The 19390-nt window shown below is 42.0% G+C and overlaps 1 protein-coding gene across 2 annotated transcripts in view; it reads left to right on the forward strand.

The window, feature by feature from the left end:
- Positions 1-7469, forward strand: part of IL7R (interleukin 7 receptor) — a 31397-nt gene extending 23928 nt beyond the window's left edge. Inside the window, exons 5-8 of one of the 2 annotated variants that reach the window (XM_065905371.1) lie at positions 525-693; positions 2395-2488; positions 3387-3462; positions 3841-7469. In XM_065905371.1, coding sequence (XP_065761443.1) covers positions 525-693; positions 2395-2488; positions 3387-3462; positions 3841-4344 — 843 coding nt within the window. In that variant the 3' untranslated portion in view covers positions 4345-7469. Of the gene's footprint in view, positions 1-524; positions 694-2394; positions 2489-3386; positions 3467-3840 lie in introns of those variants that run through there. The other variant, XM_065905372.1, reaches the window with a different exon arrangement.
- Positions 7470-19390: the final 11921 nt, after the last annotated feature.

Here is a 19390-nt window from a genome sequence, read left to right on the forward strand (position 1 = left end):
TATTACTTTGTCCTCATCAAATTGATAGAGCACTTTTTCCTCTTAAGGATGATAGGCAGTGTTGGAAAGACTGTGTCTCTGTATTGTTTTTCATGATGAAAAATGACATCTCTCCAGAGGAAAATGATTCTTGCTCACTAATCTTACCATTCCCTTTCATCTCTCCTTGGGATGTGAAAAGGGAGAGAAAGAAAAAGAAGATACTGGAGTGTAGAAAGTAAGGTGGGAGCCTGGGAGTGCCTGATACCCGAGTGGAAGAGCCCAACTCACCGAATAAAGATAGAGACCCATTGCCTCACTGCCCTGCTTGACCACCAGCAGCATCGTTGGTGACCTCACACGCTCGCTCTGCCCCAGTTCTGCTGCTGACACCACCACTTCAGAGCCCCTCTGTCTAACTAATGTGAGACAGCCTCAGCAGAGTGCCCACATGACCAAAGACACTCAGCTCGAAATGATTTGATAATCATGGCTAGCGCCTCTTTTTCCACCTTAAAAATGTAGTGCCTTTTTTTGCTCCTCAGCGTGTGAATTTAACTAGCACCAAGCTGACACTCCTGCAGAGAAAACTACAACCCAATGCCATGTATGAGATTAAAGTTCGGTCCATCCCTTATGCCAACTATTTTGAAGGCTTCTGGAGTGAATGGAGTCCAAGTTTCCACTTCAGAACTCCGGAGACCAATGGCACAGGTGAGAAGTGACTAGAACTTGTTCCCCCTGGTACTTCATCTGTCAAAGTGTGTGAGTGACAGTGAGAGGCAGAAACACGAAGCGAACCCGCAAGTTAGGGCTCCCAGAGGGCATTCTTACACTTCCTTTGAAAAATGACCTGCCGTCGTTGCCCCTTTGTGAGGAATGTAGACAGAGTGGGAGTAGGACTGTCAGTAGCTGCTTGGCTGACACAGGCTGTCAGGACTCGACTGTCCCTAGGAGCTCCTGGGAGCCTCTTGTTCTAAACAAAAACACCACCAATGCCTCTAGTTTTACGAGTTCAGACTGGGATCCCAACGCTCCATTTCTCTAAGGCCCTTCTAGGGAATATCTTTGCAGATGGCAGATGGGTAGGCTGATGTGGTTTTCCCATCCCTCCTTTTCTAGAAGAATGAAGATATCCCAGGGGTCTAAGAATTTGAGAACATCCAGAAGAACCAAAGAAACACAGCTCAGGCAGGCCACTGGGAACCCAAAACACCCCCCCATATGCCTTCCATTTAGGGGGTGAGCAGAACCACTCTGCTGTGCCAGCCTCCTCTCATCACCCTGGGAATTGCTGAGGCCACTGTAGGGAAGAGCATCCCCTCATTATCCCTTGCTTGTAGCTTCTTTCTCGTGATGGTGGGAGTCAGGCAGGGGGTGCTGCTATCTTTAATGCTGAGTCCCTTTTAAATTTCAGGTAACAGGTGTTCTGGACCTAGTCACCTAAGTCAGTGCTGAAACTGTACAAGCCCCTGTATCCTTGTCTTTTGAAGTAAAAGCTGACACAAGAGTTAACAATTGGCACATGCAAAGATGTATAAACATAAAATAGCTGTTGGGCTGGGATGTGCATGAATGAGATGTGCAAAGAGTCGTGTCCCACTCTTTGTGAACCTATGGACTGTAGCCTGCCAGACTCCTCTGTCCATAGGATTTTCCAGTCAGGAATACTAGAGTGGGCAGCCATTTCCTCCTCAGGGAATCCTCCCAACCCAGGGATTGAACCCATGTTTCCTGCGTTGGCAGGCAGATTCTTTACCACGGAGCCACCTGGGAAGCCACTGGACTGGTGAACTGGAAACAGTTTAGGTTACAAATCCATCACACAGCAGAATTAGCACCTCACAGTTTCCTGAAAGATGCAGATAAAGACCTGATACACATTCCCAAGTTGTTTTAAATAGGAAACAGACCTCCACCAGACGAAAACTGCCAAACTCCAGAACATAGATCCTAGACTGATTGGAACCAGAAGGCTGGTGATGCTGACTCCCCATTACCTCATCACCAACCAATCAGAAGAATGTCCACAAGCTGATCATGCTCTGCTCTTTGAATACTATAAGACTTCTCATTCCCCCATCCAAGGCAGGTCACATAGTCTTGAGGGCATTAGCCCACTGTGACCCTCTTTGCCTGGCAAAACAATAACATCTATCTTTTGTAATTCACCCAAAACACTGTCTCCGTGTTTCTATTCAGGACCAGTAAACAGAGGCTGAGTTTCGGTAACAGTGCCACTTACTGAAGCTAAAATTCCCCCATAAAAGCTAGTACAGCATCCTCTTTACTGAAAAGCAAACTTTCAAGAAATATTAAATGGGCTCAAGTTATTCAATAAACTCAAAGCATCCTGAAAATCTCCCCCGTCACGTGCTTAACAACTACTAACCAAGATCTGTCCTTGCCTTCCAGGGGAGATGGATCCTGTGTTACTAACCATCAGCATTCTGAGCTTCTTCTCTGTGGCTCTGATGGTCACTCTGGCCTGTGTGTTATGGAAAAAAAGGTGAATTTCTTTTACTAATCAAGAGAGTGGTTACGGTTATTTGCGATTCCAGACAGAACTCTACTCCTATTTATGGATAAGAAATGTATTTCAGGAATTACAGTGCCCATCCTCATCCTCAGGCACTGATGAATTTCCATAGTTAATTTCACAAGAGGTAAAAATATATAAACTGAACACAAGGCAAGCCCTCCCTTCAAACCTTTCCACTAAAGTTTCCTAACAGACTAAGAGCCATCCCTCCAGAAAGCTTCTGCAAGTGAAGGCACCCTGGGAAATGCAAATATTTTTGAAGTCTTCAGCACACAAACTCAAGGCCCTTTTGCCTTCTGCCCCATGAGAAGGCCATGCTTATTTCATCATTTAGACATGACCCGTCAGGTTATTAATGTTTTAGCAAGATGTCCTCAGAGTGTCACCCATCCCCAAGATACTTCAGTTTGAAAAGTACCAACCTAAAGCAATTTCCCTGGGCAACTTAGAAAATATGTCTCTCTTCCACCAAAATCAGCACAGAGGAGTTGCTACTAGTGAAGAGAAGAGTAAAATGACATTGCCTATTCTGGGAAGTAGATGAGCAGATCATATTTTACTTTCATTGTTACACCATTGGCAAGCTTCATTGTCCCTTTTCTCTGGGGCTCCTTCCCAGGGGTATATCATTGTTGTCTTGTTCACAGAGTAGATCACTGACCACAGTCTCTGGTCCAACCTCTCCATGGACCAATGGGACACTGAGGCCCAGAGAAAGCAGGTCACTTGTCCAAGGTCATCCACATAGTGTGGCAGAGCCAAGGGAAAAAATCTGCTCTCCTGACTGCTAGCTCAGAGTAAGAGGGAAGATCTATGTGTCTGCTCCCTACTCCTTCATTTCATCGTCAATGTCCTCTTATTTCAGAATTAAGCCTATCATATGGCCCAGTCTCCCTGATCATAAGAAGACTCTGGAACAACTGTGCAAGAAACCAAAAAAAGTGAGTGCTTCTGATACTTCTGTCACTCTGTCAAAAGCATCCCAATAGCCAAAAATGACACTGTAAGATGCAGACAGGCTGAACCTCAAGTGCTGGTCTTTTGTGCATCACATAACTAGGGTCCCTCAGATGATGCCAGCAGCAGGTTTCTGGAAGTAGGAAGCTAAAATGCATTACAAGTCTCAGAATTTCCTGGGCTCCCCCCAGGGATGGAGGGCATGGCAAGTGGTCACTTTAGATGCTGAAATGTCACAGCACCTTCAGAGGCAAAGAGTCAGCTAGAACGTGGGTAATTCTCTGACATTCCCTATAAAGCCTTGTCAGAAAGTTCTTTAGCTCTTTTCCTGAACAGATCATCTTCTCTCTTTTTTGATGCAGAATTTGAATGTGAGTTTCAATCCTGAAAGTTTCCTGGACTGCCAGATTCATAAGGTGGATGGCATTCAAGCTAGAGATGAAGCAGAAGGCTTCCTGCAAGACCCTCTTTCTCTGCAGCTAGAGGAGAGTGAGAAGCAGAGGCTCAGAGGCGGGATGCAGGGTCCCAGCTGGCCTTCCGAGCAAGCAGGCATTACCCCTAAAATTTTCCGAGGAGAGTCACCATTCAGATGCCTGGCTGGGAATGCCAGTATGTGTGACGCCCCTGGGCTCCCCCCCTCCAGGTCTCCTAATGGCAGGGAAGGTGGCAAGAGCAGACCTCTAGTGTACCAGGACATGATGCTTGGACCTGGAACTACAAACAGCTCCCTGCGCCCTCCGTTTCCATTCCAACCCGGAATCTTGACATTGAACCCTGTGGCCCAGGTACAACCAATCCTCACTTCCTTGGGATCAAGTCAAGAAGAAGCCTATGTCACCATGTCCAGCTTCTACCAAAACCAGTGAGTCGTAAGAAACCCAAGATCAGAACCATCATGGTAAATGAAGATGACTGAGTCCTACTCTCCCCCACAGCACAAACAAACAAATTGAACGTGGTCCCTCTACATGGTCAAGGATTCTGAAGCAGCACTTCTGGGGCAGGAGGCAGGAGACAGGGGCATTCTGTTTCAGGCAATGCCATGATTCATTTATTTCAGAAAGGAAAAAAGGGAAAGAGGGAAAGGAAGGATGGAGGAAATGACAGAGGGTTGGGGAGGACAGAGAGGGAGCAAGGGAAGAAAGAAGGAAAGGAGAACGGGGTGTTGGATACCATGATCAGGACTATGTACACAGTGAGTGCTGTGCGGCATCCCCTGCACATCTTGTCTCGCTGCATCCTCACAGTCATCCTGGGAGGTGGGCTCAATTGGCATCATTCCCTGTGTCACAGATGATGAAACTGTGGTTTAAATTAATCTGTCCATGTTCCCCACTCAGCAAGAGGTAGAATCAAGTTTTGCTGCCCAGGAGTCTAGCTGGAGTCTCTTCCAAGTCACATGCCTTCCTCAGTCAGGGACTGTCTTTCTCTCCAGTGCCAAACTTCACCTAGATCCTGGTCACTCTATAATGTAGTTGTCTCCAACCTTTTTGGCACCTGAAACCAGATTCATGGAAGACAGTTTTTCCAAGGATGATGCGGTGAGGGTGGGAATGGTTTCAGGATGGTTCAAGTGCATTGCATTTATTTTGCACTTTATTTCTGTTATGATCACATCAACTCCACTTCAGGCATTAGATTATGGAGGTCGGGGATCCCTGGTATAATGCATTGTCCAAACTGGGTCACTTTTGCAGGTGAAAAGGAAAGTTATAAGTTATCACTCCAGGACAATAATTGTAAACTGAAATGTCCCAGGAAAATGGGGACCTATGTTCATTGGAACTAAAAGAGCTACAAGGAAGATGGTGGGGAGGAATGGTCTCATGATGTATGAAGCACCACAACCAGCCATGTCTACAAAAAGCTACAAAGCCCATTTTATTCCATTTTTCTTAACAAGTGCTTAAAGGAGAATCAACTAGAAGCCCAGAATTTCTATTGTTACTTACTGTTAGGACCCTCTTGCTCCTGCCACCCAATGACCTCCCTTGATAATGGAAGAACCTCTTATCGACTCTGGACACTGATGTATTCGAGCAACGAGCCAAGGCAAACTCTCCTCTGTGTGTAGAGACTCCCCAACCCAAATACATCTGCTGTCCCCAATTTCTACAAGTATGAATGCTGCCAAAAACTTCAGGGAGAAGGAATGACAAGCCCATGCTGCATGTGAGCCAAATGTGGCCATGTTCTTGAAGGTTTAGAGAATATATGATATGTGTCCTCTTGCATTTCTTGGTCCAGATAAATAATTAGAGGCTGTCTCAAGCCAAGTCAAGACAGCAGAGCACTCTCAGCTCAGGGGAATGCAGTTGATCCCTTTCCACAGATCCCCAGACCACCCCCAACACAACCCTGACTCTGGGTGTACATAGACCAAGAAGGACACCGGTCTAAGATCAATGTTGTTGTTTAGGAGTTGGTCCTTGTTGTTCTTGTTGTTGTTGTTTACATTTTGCCTTTTTTTCTTTGTTCTGTTTTTAGTTTGTTTGGGTAGGAGACCAAGTTTTTAATTTTTTTTAATTTTCGTGTTGGTTTTATTTTGTGATGTCTCTGAAGGGAGTTTTAAATAGTGGACTAATAGACCTTATCTTTGGCTTAGATGCCTAATGATAATCATATCAGTGCAGAGTTGGCCTTCCAAGGCCTTTTCTCTGAATCAGTAGTAATGACTATAGTCCCATAATCCCTTAGATTTGCTCAGTGCTTTTGTGATTTTTCAAAGCACTTCCATAGCATTATCCATTTAGTTTTCTTGGTATGTATTTAAGGAAATCTTGCTCTGTGCCAGCCACAGTGGTAGTCTGGGAGGTCTAAGACAAACAAGATTGGGACCCTGCCCTTAAATATCTAATAAAAGCTAGTTTTAACAATGAGTGGTTGTAACAACACAAAATGCTGTAATGGAGACATGTTTAAAGTGCCCTGTTGGAAGACAGTCAGGGAAAATGCCACAAAAAGGGGTGCCCATCTGTGTGGAGGAAAAGCAGAATCTGCCTGGCATGTGAGCAGGAGACATTTGCCAACAGGTGGACGTGGGGTCTTTACCTTCTGGAGAAATGTGAACCAAGTCTCAAGGAATAGGTTAACACAGGAAACTTCACAAGCCTCTTGCACCTTAGTCACAGAGGTCCTATTTTACTTATTATCATCATCTTTGCCTTATGTGAAAACTGGGACATGGACAGGATGGGTAAGTTACTCAACCTTACACTTCAAGTCAAGACTGGAAGGTGTAACTTTGTATCCCTCATGTAAATAAATCATCTCTCAAAGAAAGAAAGGATTAGGTCTCAAGGAAGATCAAGTTCCCTCCAGCTTTAAAATCTGTTTTAATGTTGTTTGATGCAGATTATCATCTGAATTCAGTGTGTGAATGTCTGTTACCAGAGATATGTAAAATCTATGTATCATACTCTTATAATCATAACTGCTGCTAATGCTTGATTATGTACTCAGGGACTGTGTATAATGTAAGATGACAAGTTTGTTCTGACCAACCCCCTTTGGGATTTCATTAAAACAGAAAAACTCCTGGTCAGAGACAGTGTATAAACCAGAGATGCAAACTGTTTGTTCTTATAGCATGAAATGAAAATTGATAATTAGGCAGCAAAATTAAACAACCATATCTGAAGCTAGAAAACCTTGGCTTATTCGACAGACATTTTACCTTCATTTGATTTTCAGGGGAATTGGCTTCAGAAAATTCAGGCATGGACTGTTTCGAGAGAGACTACAAGACTTGGAATTGGCCAGGAAGATGGTGAGCATATGTGATCAGACAGCTAGAATGATGCAGATCGGATGGCATTTCTGCCAGTCCAGTGGTTTTTCTTTGAAGGTATTCTTTAACATATCCATTGTTCACTACACTGAAAGTCTCTGATTTGACTGTGTACTTTCCACATGCATTATAAACATTCTGCAGAGCTGCTAAGTTTATTACATATATCCGATGTGTGTTACAATCATATATTTAATTAAATGCTACAGAACTCTCTGTGACTGCCCTTGTCTTCTTGAAATAGGAATAGAAGGCTAACTAGAATGGGCCACACTTCTCCTCAGCCACTGGAGACATATCAGGGTCATTTGCTGTCTTTTTATGACCTGGGGTTTTCATAGGAAACTTTTCATCAGTTAAGTCATTCATTTGTAAATTAACGAATTAGCAATTTGTTGAGGATCTGCTCTGCACTACTTTGCCCTAGCCTGAACTCTGGGGTTACAGAGATAAGATGGGATATTTCCAGCTCATAATCACATAGGGACAAAGACTCAGAGCAACAATGTTGTACCAGAGCAATGAGTCAAAATATAAATCATGAATCTTAGTTTTAAGCTACAGAAGCTAACTCTGGCTAAGCAGAAAGGAATCAATCCTAAAGGAAATCAACCCTGAATATTAATTGGAAGGACTGATGCTGAAGCTGAAGTTCCAATACTTTGACCACTAAGAGCCAACTCAGCAGAAAAAACCCTGATGCTGGGAAAGATTGAGGGTAAGAGGAGAAGGGGGCAACAGAAGTTGAGATGGATGGATGGTATCATGGACTCAATGGACATGAGTTTGAGAAAACTCTGGGAGATGGCAAAGGACAGGGACACCTGACATGCTGCAGTCCATGGGGTCACAAAGAATCAGACACGAATGAACCGCTGAACAACAACAACCAAGAAGTATCGTGAAGTCAGTGCAAAGTAGGAAAGTATCAGCTAACAGAGCCTGGAGCAGAAAGAGGGCATTTCGAAGCAGAGGAACAGCTTGTTCAACAGTGATGGAGCTGAGGCAGCCCCTGAATCATCTAGGGAGTTACAAATACAGGAGACGCTGTCTTCTTGTCTGTCTCAGTTGGGAAGAGCAGGGTGTTGGCTGTTACTTCTGTAAGTTAGACACAGGACGCTTTCATGAAAAATAATACATAGCTACCTTGAAAATCTTATTTAAAACGTATGAGTGCATGCCCATTCAGCCCTTTTTTATTACAAGGCCAAGGCTATTCCTCTGGGTCATTGATTGTAGTTCCACATTGTCTTTCTTAAGTGACATGTGCCAGTAGCACCTCATCTACTCCTTCTAGCTTTGCTTTCTTTAAAATGGAAAAAGATTTTCAAACACTTTCCAAGATACTAAGTGTAGATGCATAGGTTTTTTTTTTGTTTTGTTTTGTTTTGTTTTGTTTTGTTTTGTTTTTAAATATTATTTTATTAGTTGGAGGCCAATCACTTTACAACATTTCAGTGGGTTTTGTCATACGTTGACATGAATCAGCCATATAGTTACAAGTATTCCCCATCCCGATTGCATAGGTTTTTAAAGTGTCTCTCCACTCCAGTCTTTTACCATCACTTTTCCTACTCTGTTTGCTAGCAATAATCTTTCAACATGACTTCAGTGAGTCTTTTCAAACCATTTGAGGTAGTTCTCCAGGATCAACAGCAGTCTTTCCATGCATACTTACATTTCCCCAGCTTGCATCCTGTAATTACAGTATAAAGTCCAACAGGCCTAAACGAGTTTGGGAACACAACTGACTTGGGTGAGTTTATATCTACCTTGTTGGGCCTGCCCGCACCCAAGTTCCAATATATGAGTCAAAGTATCCCAGAGAGAGAGTGGAGTATGCCAGTTCACTCAGCACATGGTTCAATGAAAGCTGTCTTTGGGCATCTCCTTAACTTAGCATCCTTGATCGAGAGAATATGCTGAGTGATGGATGAGATGGCACTTGGTACTACTGGTGGGACCAGTGGTCAAGCATTTGGCATGCCAGTCTAAGATTTTGACACAGTGTATGGGGGAAAATTCTTCAAGAGACAGGAATATCAGACCACCTTACCTGCCTCCTGAGAAATCTGTATGCAGGTCAAGAAGCAACAGTTAGAACTGGACACAGAACAACAGACTGGTTCCAAATTAGGAAATGAGTATGTCAAGGCTGTATATTGTCACCCTGCTTATTTAACTTATATGCAGAGTATATCATGCGAAATGTCAGGCTGGGTGAAGCACAAACTGGAATCAAGATTGCCGGGAGAAATATCAATAACCTCAGATACACAGATGATACCACTCTTACAGCAGAAAGCAAAGAAGAACTAAAGAGCCTTTTGATGAAAGTGAAAGAGCATAGTGAAAAAGTTGGTTTAAAATTCAACATTCAGAAAACTGAGATCATGGCATCTGGCCCCATTGCTTCATGGCAAATAGATGGGGAAACAATGAGAGACTGTGTTTTCTTGAGCTCCAAAATCACTGCAGATGGTGACTGCAGCCATGAAATTAAAAGATGCTTCCTCCTTGTAAGAAAAGCTATGACCAACCTACACAGCATATTAAAAAGCAGAGACGTTCCTTTGCCAAAGGTCTGTCTAGTCAAAGATATGGTTTTTCCAGTAGTCATGTATGGATGTGAAAGTTGGACTATGAAGAAAACTGAACATCAAAGAATTGATGCTTTTGAACTATGGTGTTGTAGAAGACTCTTCAGAATCCCTTAGACTGCAAGATCAAACTAGTCAATCCTAATGGAAATCAGTCCTGAATATTCATCAGTCCTGAAGGACTGATGCTGAAGCTGAAGCTCCAATCCTTTGGTCATCTGATGTGAAGAACTGACTCATTAGAAAAGACCCTAATGTTGGGAAAGATTGAAGGCAAGAGGAGAAGGGGACAATAGAGGATGAGATGGTTGGATGGCATCACCAATTCGACGAACCTGAGTCTGAGCAAGCTCCAGGAGTTTCTGATGGACAGGAAGGCCTGGCGTGCTGCAGTCCATGGAATCACAAAGAGTCGGACACAACTTAGTGACTGAACTGAACTGAACTGATGGGGGAAGAGGATACTTGGGAGGATTTTAATTAGACATAAGACACAATAAATATATATGTGTCAGAGTTTATGAAGGAAAATTTTAGCACTTTATATTTACCCCTATAGTCACCACACTGATTTGTTTTTGCCTATCTTGTCTGATGGGCTTCCATGGTGGCTCATAGTAAAGAATCCACCTGCCAACGCAGGAGATGTAGGTTCAATCCCTGGGTCAGGAAGATCCCCTGGAGAAGAAGATGGCAATCCACTCCAGTATTCTTGCCTGGGAAATCCCATGGACAGAGGAGCTTAGCAGGCTGCAGTCCATGGGGTCGCAGAAGAGTTGGACACAACTGACCGACTAAACAACAATTTGTCTGATGCCCCTACTGTCAGGGTACCCCTTCTGAGTCCCATGACAAGACTGTGACTTACTTGGGATTTATGTGTGCTGCTAAACACAGTGTCTAAAATCTATAAGGCACTCAATCATAAATCTAGAGACAATCATAAACATATTGAATGAATCAATGTTAGTGAATGATGTTGTATTAGTCAAGGTAATTCCTCATCACCATTCAAGACAGAAGAAAGCCAGCTTAGGCAGAGGCAAGCACACTGAGACAAGAGCCCATCTGGGCAGCCACGTGCAAGGAGGCAGTTTTGTCTTCCACAGTTACCTCCCCAGCTGCGCTCTTAACCACCATAACCACAGAAGTGGAGAAACAAGAGGGTGGGGTGAGGAGGGGAAGAATTTTCCAAAGATTCCTTTCTTTGATGAATATCTACAATTAATTTTGTTTGCTCATTTATTTAGCGTATTTTAGATCCATATTTGAAGTCTAACTCAACTTCTAAATTTTAATAACTTCTGGCATTTGTGTGGGATTTGTATACAGCATAAAACCTAGTGGGTTCAAGAGACATGTTAACACTGCCCAAGACACTGGTGAAATGAGATGCAAACAACTTGCAAAGCCACAGAGGTTTGAAAAATAAAGTTTCAGTGCTTAACACTTGAGTTTTAATCTGATGGATTCCTAAACCGTAAATCATGAGGACCAATGCCTTTCTACTCTGGGTAAAGATTACTCATTAAGGAGAAGAAAAGAACTTGTGGAGACTTCTTCTTTTAATAACAAATAAGTTGCTGCACTAGTCATTAGATAAAATGCGAAATAATCAGAAAACATTTTGGTATGAAGCTAAAAACACTGTTACCCACAAAACACTGAAATATTACTTTATATCCTATGAAATAGTTTAATTAGATAGGGGTTTAATACATGCTTCAGCAAAATACTGGTGAATAGGCAGTTAAAAAAATTCCTTTCTTAACATATCAATCAACTTTTATCAATTATGGTATGAAACTGCCAAAGTAGATCTGAGTGGCATTTAGGATTTTTTTAAACATAAAGCTTTAGTAAAATAAGAATAGAACATAAACTAGGATCATGCTCAATGGTGAAATATTAAAAGTTATATTCCATTGAATTTAGAGATAACACAAAGGAAATTCCATTGTCATCACATTTAACATTGTCCTAGAAATTCTGGGAAATGCAGGCAGACAAGGAAAAAAGTAAGAAGTGTAAATATTACACAGAAGGAAATGAAATGATCAGTATTGGCAGATGAAATGATTGCATATTTGGAAACACAAGTGAATCAAATTTTAAAAATATAGTAAAAGGCACAAAGACTTCATTAAGGTCTTTGATTACAATATTTTCATATGCTGAGTTACTTCATTAAATATTTATTAATACTTTATTACTAAAATGACACTTGCCTCTTCCCTATAATTTAAGAAACATAGAAATATATTGTATAACATGTACAAGACCTTGCTTCCCAATATCCCACTCCTAAGAAATAATCATATTTAATAACTGATGTGTAGCCTTCCCTTCCACAACATATGTGTCTGTGTGTGTATATATATATACATATATATATGTTATTCCAAATATCATATAGAAAAATACATGTTGAAGAGGAGCCTGCGTGACTCTGCTGGTCTGTCCTAGTGAAAAAAACCTCACAATACTGCCCAACAGAGTCCTTACAAACCTGTGTTTTTCTTTATTTATTTGGCAGCACCCTATGCCAATGTACTCCACCACTAAACAAACCCTCACTTCAAGTCCTCCACTGAATCTCAGTCCTTCTCATTCTCAGAAGATGATCATGCCACTACTTTAAGAAAATCAAGTCATAACTTGGGTTTCCTCTTTGTCTACTATTTCTATCTACAAAACTCCCAAACCCCCATAAACCTCTACCAACTCTTTCCCTCATCAAAAATGAGCTGCCCTTCCCTCGGTAGAAGACAATATCACTATTAAAGCCCTTTACCTCAGTCCTTCCTTCATCTCCAGAAACTTGCTCCTTCATTCATCCAATCTCTCCTGTACATCTGCCTTTTTATTAATTAATTGGCTCTTTCACCTTCAAGATTTTCCTATCATCCAGACCTACACCTCGAACTTTAGAATTTTGCCTTCTATATTGAACTTTCATAAGTAAATATATCATATTTCTTTTGCTCAAGGCTAAATTCCCAGTACCTAGAGCAGTATTTGCTAAATAAGTATTTATTGACTGAATGAATGAATAACTATCCAAATGCCTGTTGTATTTCTCCCTTAAATACCCATAGCTTTCTCAAAAGTGAACTTCTCATTTACTCCTTTTATCACCTCTCAATGTTGGCAAATTAAATGTCCATCAGTAGAGGAATGGATAAAGATGTGCTACATATATACAATGGAATACTACACAGAGAGAAGAAGAGTGAAACAAGGCCATTTGGGCCTTCACTGGTGTCTCAGACTATAAAGAATCTGTAATCAGGAGACCTGGGTTCGATTCCTGGGTTGGGAAGTTCCCCAGGAACAGCTACCCACTCTAGTATTCTTGCCTGGAGAATCCCATAGACAGAGGAGCCTTGAGGGCTACAGTTCATGGGGTCACAAATAGTCAGACACAACTGAGCAACTAACACATACACAATGCCGTTTGCAGCAACACAGATGGATCTAGCGATTGTCATACTGAGTGAAGTCAGACAAAGAAAGACAAAAAAAATCATGTGATATCTCTTGTATGTGGACTATGACAAATGGCACAAATGCATTTATTTATAAAAGATATAGAGTCACAGTTGTAGAAAACAAAGCTATAATTATCAAGGAGGAAAAGAGGAAGAAAGATAAATTGGGAGATTGGGATTGGCATACACCTGCTGCTATATATAAAACAGATAACTAATAAGAACCTACTATATAGCCCAGGGAACTCTACACAGTACTCTGTAATGGCCTCTATGGGAAAAGAATCTAAAAAGGAATGGCTATGTGTACTGATATATGTATGACTGTTTCACTTTGCTGTATCGTAGAAACTAGCACAAAATTGTAAATCAACCCTTGTTTTTGTTGTTCAGTTGCTAAGTTGTGTCTGACTCTGTGACCCCATGGACTGAAGCCCTCTAGCCTCCTCTGTCCATGGGATTCTCCAGGCAATGATACTGGAGTGGGTTGCCATTTCCTTCTCCATGTAAAACAACTATACCCCAATAAATACTAATTTTTTAAAAGTTGTCATTTCCCAAGTATGATAGACAAGTCAACGAGATTCACTCTGTATAAGAGACCCTGAGAAGAGAGACAGCAGACATCTCAGGAATAACCCCTGTGATCTGAGTTACACCCTACCCCACCACATACCAGACTGAAGAATCATAGAACAGCTTAAGGTGGGAATCCCAAGAAAGACTTGAGTTACCTCCAGTCAGAACTGTATTTGAGGCAGAACTGTGTTTGAGTGTCTCCCGTGGAGGTACAGGTCAGCAGCAGACTCCCTCAGGGGCAGGGGCTCTGGGTGCAGCAGGCCTGGGTACGGCATGAGACCTCTTGGAGGAGGTCGCCATTAACCCCACCATGGAACCACCAGAACTTACATAGGACTGGGGGAACAGACTCTTGGAAGGCACAAACAGAACCTTGTGCACACCAGGATCCAGGAGGAGGGAACAGTGACCCCACAGGAGACTGACTCAGACTTTCCTGTGTGTGTCCAGGACTCTCTGGCAGAGGCATGGGTTGGTGGTGGCCTGCTGCAGGGTTAGGGGCACTTAGTGTAGCAGTACATGCATGGGATCTTTTGAAGGAGGTACCCATTATCTTCACCATAGTTTGGCTTCAGGTCAAATAACAGGGAGGGAACATAGCCCCACCCATCAACAGAAAATTAAAGATTTACTGAGTAGGGACCCCCGTAATAACGAGACCCAGTTTTCCCCTCAGTCAGTCTCTCCCATCAGGAAGCTTCCATAAGCCTCTTATCCTTCGCCATCAGAGGGCAGACAGACTGAAAACAACAATCACATAAAACTAACCAGTCTGATCACCTGGACCACAGCCTTGTCTAACTCAATGAAACTATGAGCCATGCCACGTAGGGTCACGCAAGACAGACAGGTCATGGTGGAGAGTTCTGACAAAACGTGGTCTACTGGAGAAGGGAATGACAAACCACTTCAGTATTCTTACCTTGAGAACCCCATGAACAGTATGAAAACGCAAAACGATAGGACTCTGAAAGATAACTCCTGAGGTCATTAGGTGCCCAATATGCTACTGGAGATCAGAGGAGAAATAACTTCAGAAAGAATGAAGAGATAGAGCCAAAGGAAAAACAACACCCAGTTGTGGATGTGACTGGTGGTGGAAGTAAAGTCCAATGCTATAAAGAGCAATATTGCATAGGAACCTGGAAAGTGAGGTCCATGAATCAAGGCAAATTGGAAGTGGTGAAACAGGAGATGACAAGAGTAAACATCAACATTTTAGGAATCAGTGAACTAAAATGGACTGGAATGGGTGGATTTAACTCAGATGACCATTATATATACTACTGTGGGCAAGAATCCCTTAGAAGAAATGGAGTAGCCATCATAGTCAAAAAAAGAGTCTGAAATGCAGTACTTCTATGCAATCTCAAAACAACAGAATTATCTCTGTTCACTTACAAAGCAAACCATTCAATATCATAGTAAACCAAGTCTATGCCCTGACCAGTAATGTTGAAGAAGCTGAACGGTTCTATGAAGACCTACAAGACCTTCTAGAACTAACACCCAAAAAAGATGTCCTTTTCATTACAGGGAACTGGAATGCAAAAGTAGAAGTCAAGAAATACCTGGAGTAACAGGCAAATTTGGGCTTGAAGTACTGAATGAAGCACAGCAAAGGCTAATAGAGTTTTGCCAAGAGAACACACTGGTCATAGCAAACACCCACTTCCAACAACACAAGAGAAGACTCTACACATGGACATCACCAGATGGTCAAATACCAAAATCAGATTGATTACATTCTTTGCAGCCAAAGATGGAGAAACTCTATACAGTCAGCAAAAACAAGACCAGGAGCTGACTGTGGCTCAGATCACAAACTCCTTATTGCCAAATTCAGACTTAAATTGAAGTAGGGAAAGCCACTAAACCATTCAGGTATGACCTAAATCAAATCCCTTATCAAATCCACTTAATTGGAAGCAACAAATAGATTCAAGGGATTAGATCTGATAGACAGAGTGTCTGAAGAACTATAGACAGAGGTTTATGACATTGTACAGGAGTCAGGGATCAAGACCATCCCCAAGAAAAAGAAATGCAAAAAAGGCAAAATGGTTGTATGAGAAGGCCTTACAAATAGCTGTGAAAAGAAGTGAAAGGCAAAGGAGAAAAGGAAAGATATATCCATTTGAATGCAGAGTTCCAAAGAATAGCAAGGAGAGATAAGAAAGTCTTCCTAAGTGATCAATGCAAAGAAACAAGAAAACAGTAGAAAGACTAGAGATCTCTTCAAGAAAACTAGGGATACCAAGGGAATATTTCATGCAAAGGTGGGCTCAATAAAGGACACAAATGGTATGGAACTAACAGAAGCAGAAAATATTAAGAAGCGGTGGCAAGAATACACAGAAGAACTTTACAAAAAAGGTCATCATGACCCAGATAATCACGATGGTGTCATCACTTGCCTAGAGCCAGACACCCTGGAATGTGAAGTCAAGTGGGCCTTAGGAAGCATCACTATGAACAAAGCTAGCGGAGGTGATGGAATTTCAGTTGAGCTATTTCAAATTCTAAAACATGATGCTACAAAAGTGTTGCACTCAATATGCCAGCAAATTTGGAAAACTCATCAGTGTCCACAGGACTGGAAAAAGTCAGTTTTCATTCCAATCCCAAAGAAAGGCAATGCCAAAGAATGCTCAAACTACCACATAATTGCATTCATCTCACATGCTATAATGCTGAAAATTCTCCAAGCCAGGCTTCAACAGTACATAAACCATGAACTTCCAGATGTTCAAGCTGGATTTAGAAAAGGCAGAGGAACCAGAGATCAAATTGCCAACATATGTTGGATCATCGAAAAAGCAAGAGAGTTCCAGAAAAACATCTACTTCTGCTTTATTGACTATGCCAAAGCCTTTGACTGTGTGGATCACAGTAAACTGTGGAAAATTCTTAAAGAGATGTGAATACCAGACTATCTGACCTGCCTCTTGAGAAATCTGTATGCAGACTAGGAAGCAACAATTAGAACTGGACATAGAACAACAGACTGGTTCCAAATAGGAAAAGGAGTACGTCGCCCTGTGTATTGTCACCCTGCTTATTTAACTTATATGCAGAGTACATCATGAGAAATGCTGGGCTAGATGAAGCACAAGCTAGAATCAAGATTGCTAGAAGAAATATCAATAACCTCAGATACACAGATGACACCACCCTTATGGCAGAAAGCCAAGAAGAACTAAAGAGCCTTTTGATGAAAGTGAAAGAGGAGAGTGAAAAATTTGGTTTAAAACTCAACATTCAGAAAACTGAGATCATGGCATCTGGTCCCATCATGTCATGGCAAATAGATGGGGAAACAATGGAAATAGACTTTATTTTCTTGGGCTCCAAAATCAATGCAGATGGTGACTGCAGTCATGAAATTAAAAGACGCTTCCTCCTTGGAAGAAAAGTTATGACTAACCTAGACAGCATATTAAAAAGCAGAGACATTACTTTGCCAACAAAGGTCCATCTAGTCAAAACTATGGTTTTTCCAGTGTTCATGTATGGATGTGAGAGCTGGATGTAAAGAAAGCTGAGCATCAAAGAATTGATGCCTTGAGTTGTGATGTTGGAGAAGATTCTTGAGAGTCTCTTGGACAGCAAGGAGATCCAACCAGTCCATCCTAAAGGAGATCAGTCCTGAATATTTATTAGAAGGGCTGATGCTAAAGCTGAAACTCCAATCCTTTGGCCAGCTGGTGTGAAGAACTGACTCGTTTGAAAAGGCCTTGATGCTGGGAAAGATTGAAGGCTAGAGGAGGAGGGGACGACAGAGGATGAGATGGTTTGATGGCATCACCAACTCAATGGACATGAGTTTGAGTAAACTCCGGGAGTTGACGAACAGGGAGACCTGGCATGTTGCAGTCCATGGGTTTGAAAAGAGTCAGACAAGACTGAGTGACTGGACTGAACTCCAGCCAGCTTGAATGGGGCAGTGCACCAAGTCTGAATGAATCTCTACTAGGGAAAATAATATTTCTTATAGATCCAACTAGTAGACTATGATATAAAGATGCATATATCCTTTACAAAAGAGGCATAGAAAAGGAAAGAGCAAGTCAATCTTGCTAGAAAATTGAGGAAAGCTTTATAAAAGCTTTAAACTTTTGAATTGAACCTTGAAATATGAGACAGTTTAGCAAATAATGACTTAATTTGTCACTTAGATTGCAACCCCACAGGATGTAGTATAATCCACTCCTGGCACTAACTACCCAGAGATAAAGTTATACTGTGCTTAGTCACTCAGTCGTGTCTGACTCTTTGTGACCCCATGGACTGTAGCCCACCAGGCTCCTCTGTCCATGGGGATTCTCCAGGCAAGAACACTGGAGTGGGTTGCCATGCCCTTCTCCAGAGCATCTTCCCAACCTGGGGATTGAACCCAGGTCTCCCTCATTGCAGGAGGATTCCTTACCATCTGGGCCACCAGGAAATTAAAGCAGGTCCCAGAAATTAAAGGGCACAATCTCCAAAAAGAATCTTCTTCTTTCAAATATTTTATTAGTTCAGGGATCCCCAGGCTACTTCTACTTCTGTATAAGTCAAGATTCTCCAGAGAAACAAAACTAATTACGTGTGTGTGTGTGTGTGTGTGTGTGTAGAGAGAGAGAGAGTGACGGAGATACAGATAAAAAGAGAGAGAGGAGTTCTTTTAAGAAATTGGTTTACATGATTGTGAGGACTAGCACTTCTAAAACCTGTAGGACAAGCTGGCAGGCTGCCAGCAGATAAGAGTTGATATTTCATCTTGAGTCTGAATTCTGAAGGGCAGGCCAGGTCACCTGGAAACTCAGACAGGGTTTCTATATTACAGTCTTGAATTTATAGCCATTCAGTTAGAAATGAAGGTTCCCACAGCATCCTCAGATTCAGTAATTCCCTAGAATGACTCACAGAACTCAGGAAAGCACTTTACTTACAATTAGTTTTATTATTAAAGATACAAATCAGGAGAACCAGCCAAATGAAGATACATTGGGTGAAGTCTGAGGGGAAATTCAGGGAGGGACTCTTTGCTCTTCTCCTGGAATCAAAGTGTATCATCCCCCAGCACATCAATTTGTTCACCAACCAGGAAGTGCTACCGAACCTCAGTGTTCAAAGGTTTATATTGGGACTCCTTGGGTGGACCTGCTTGATCAAATCACTGTCCATGGAACTAAATTCAATCTCCAGAACACTTCCTCTCCTCAGAGGTTGGGATGCCCCAAAGTTTCCACTCTCTAATGATGTGGTTAGTCTTTTTGGTGACCAGCCCCTCTCCTGAAACTATCTAGGTGCTCACCCCTTGTCATCTCCTCCCCATGATGTATCAAATCACGTCATTTGGTTATTCTGATGAAATATCTCCAGATAAAATCATTGTCTTCTGATTTAGCTTTTCCCTCTAAGATGAAACAATAAAGTACCTTATTTTTATTGTTGGTTCACTGGGGCT

This window comes from Muntiacus reevesi, chromosome 14 (genome assembly GCF_963930625.1).
Source record: "Muntiacus reevesi chromosome 14, mMunRee1.1, whole genome shotgun sequence".
Lineage (NCBI taxonomy): Eukaryota > Metazoa > Chordata > Mammalia > Artiodactyla > Cervidae > Muntiacus > Muntiacus reevesi.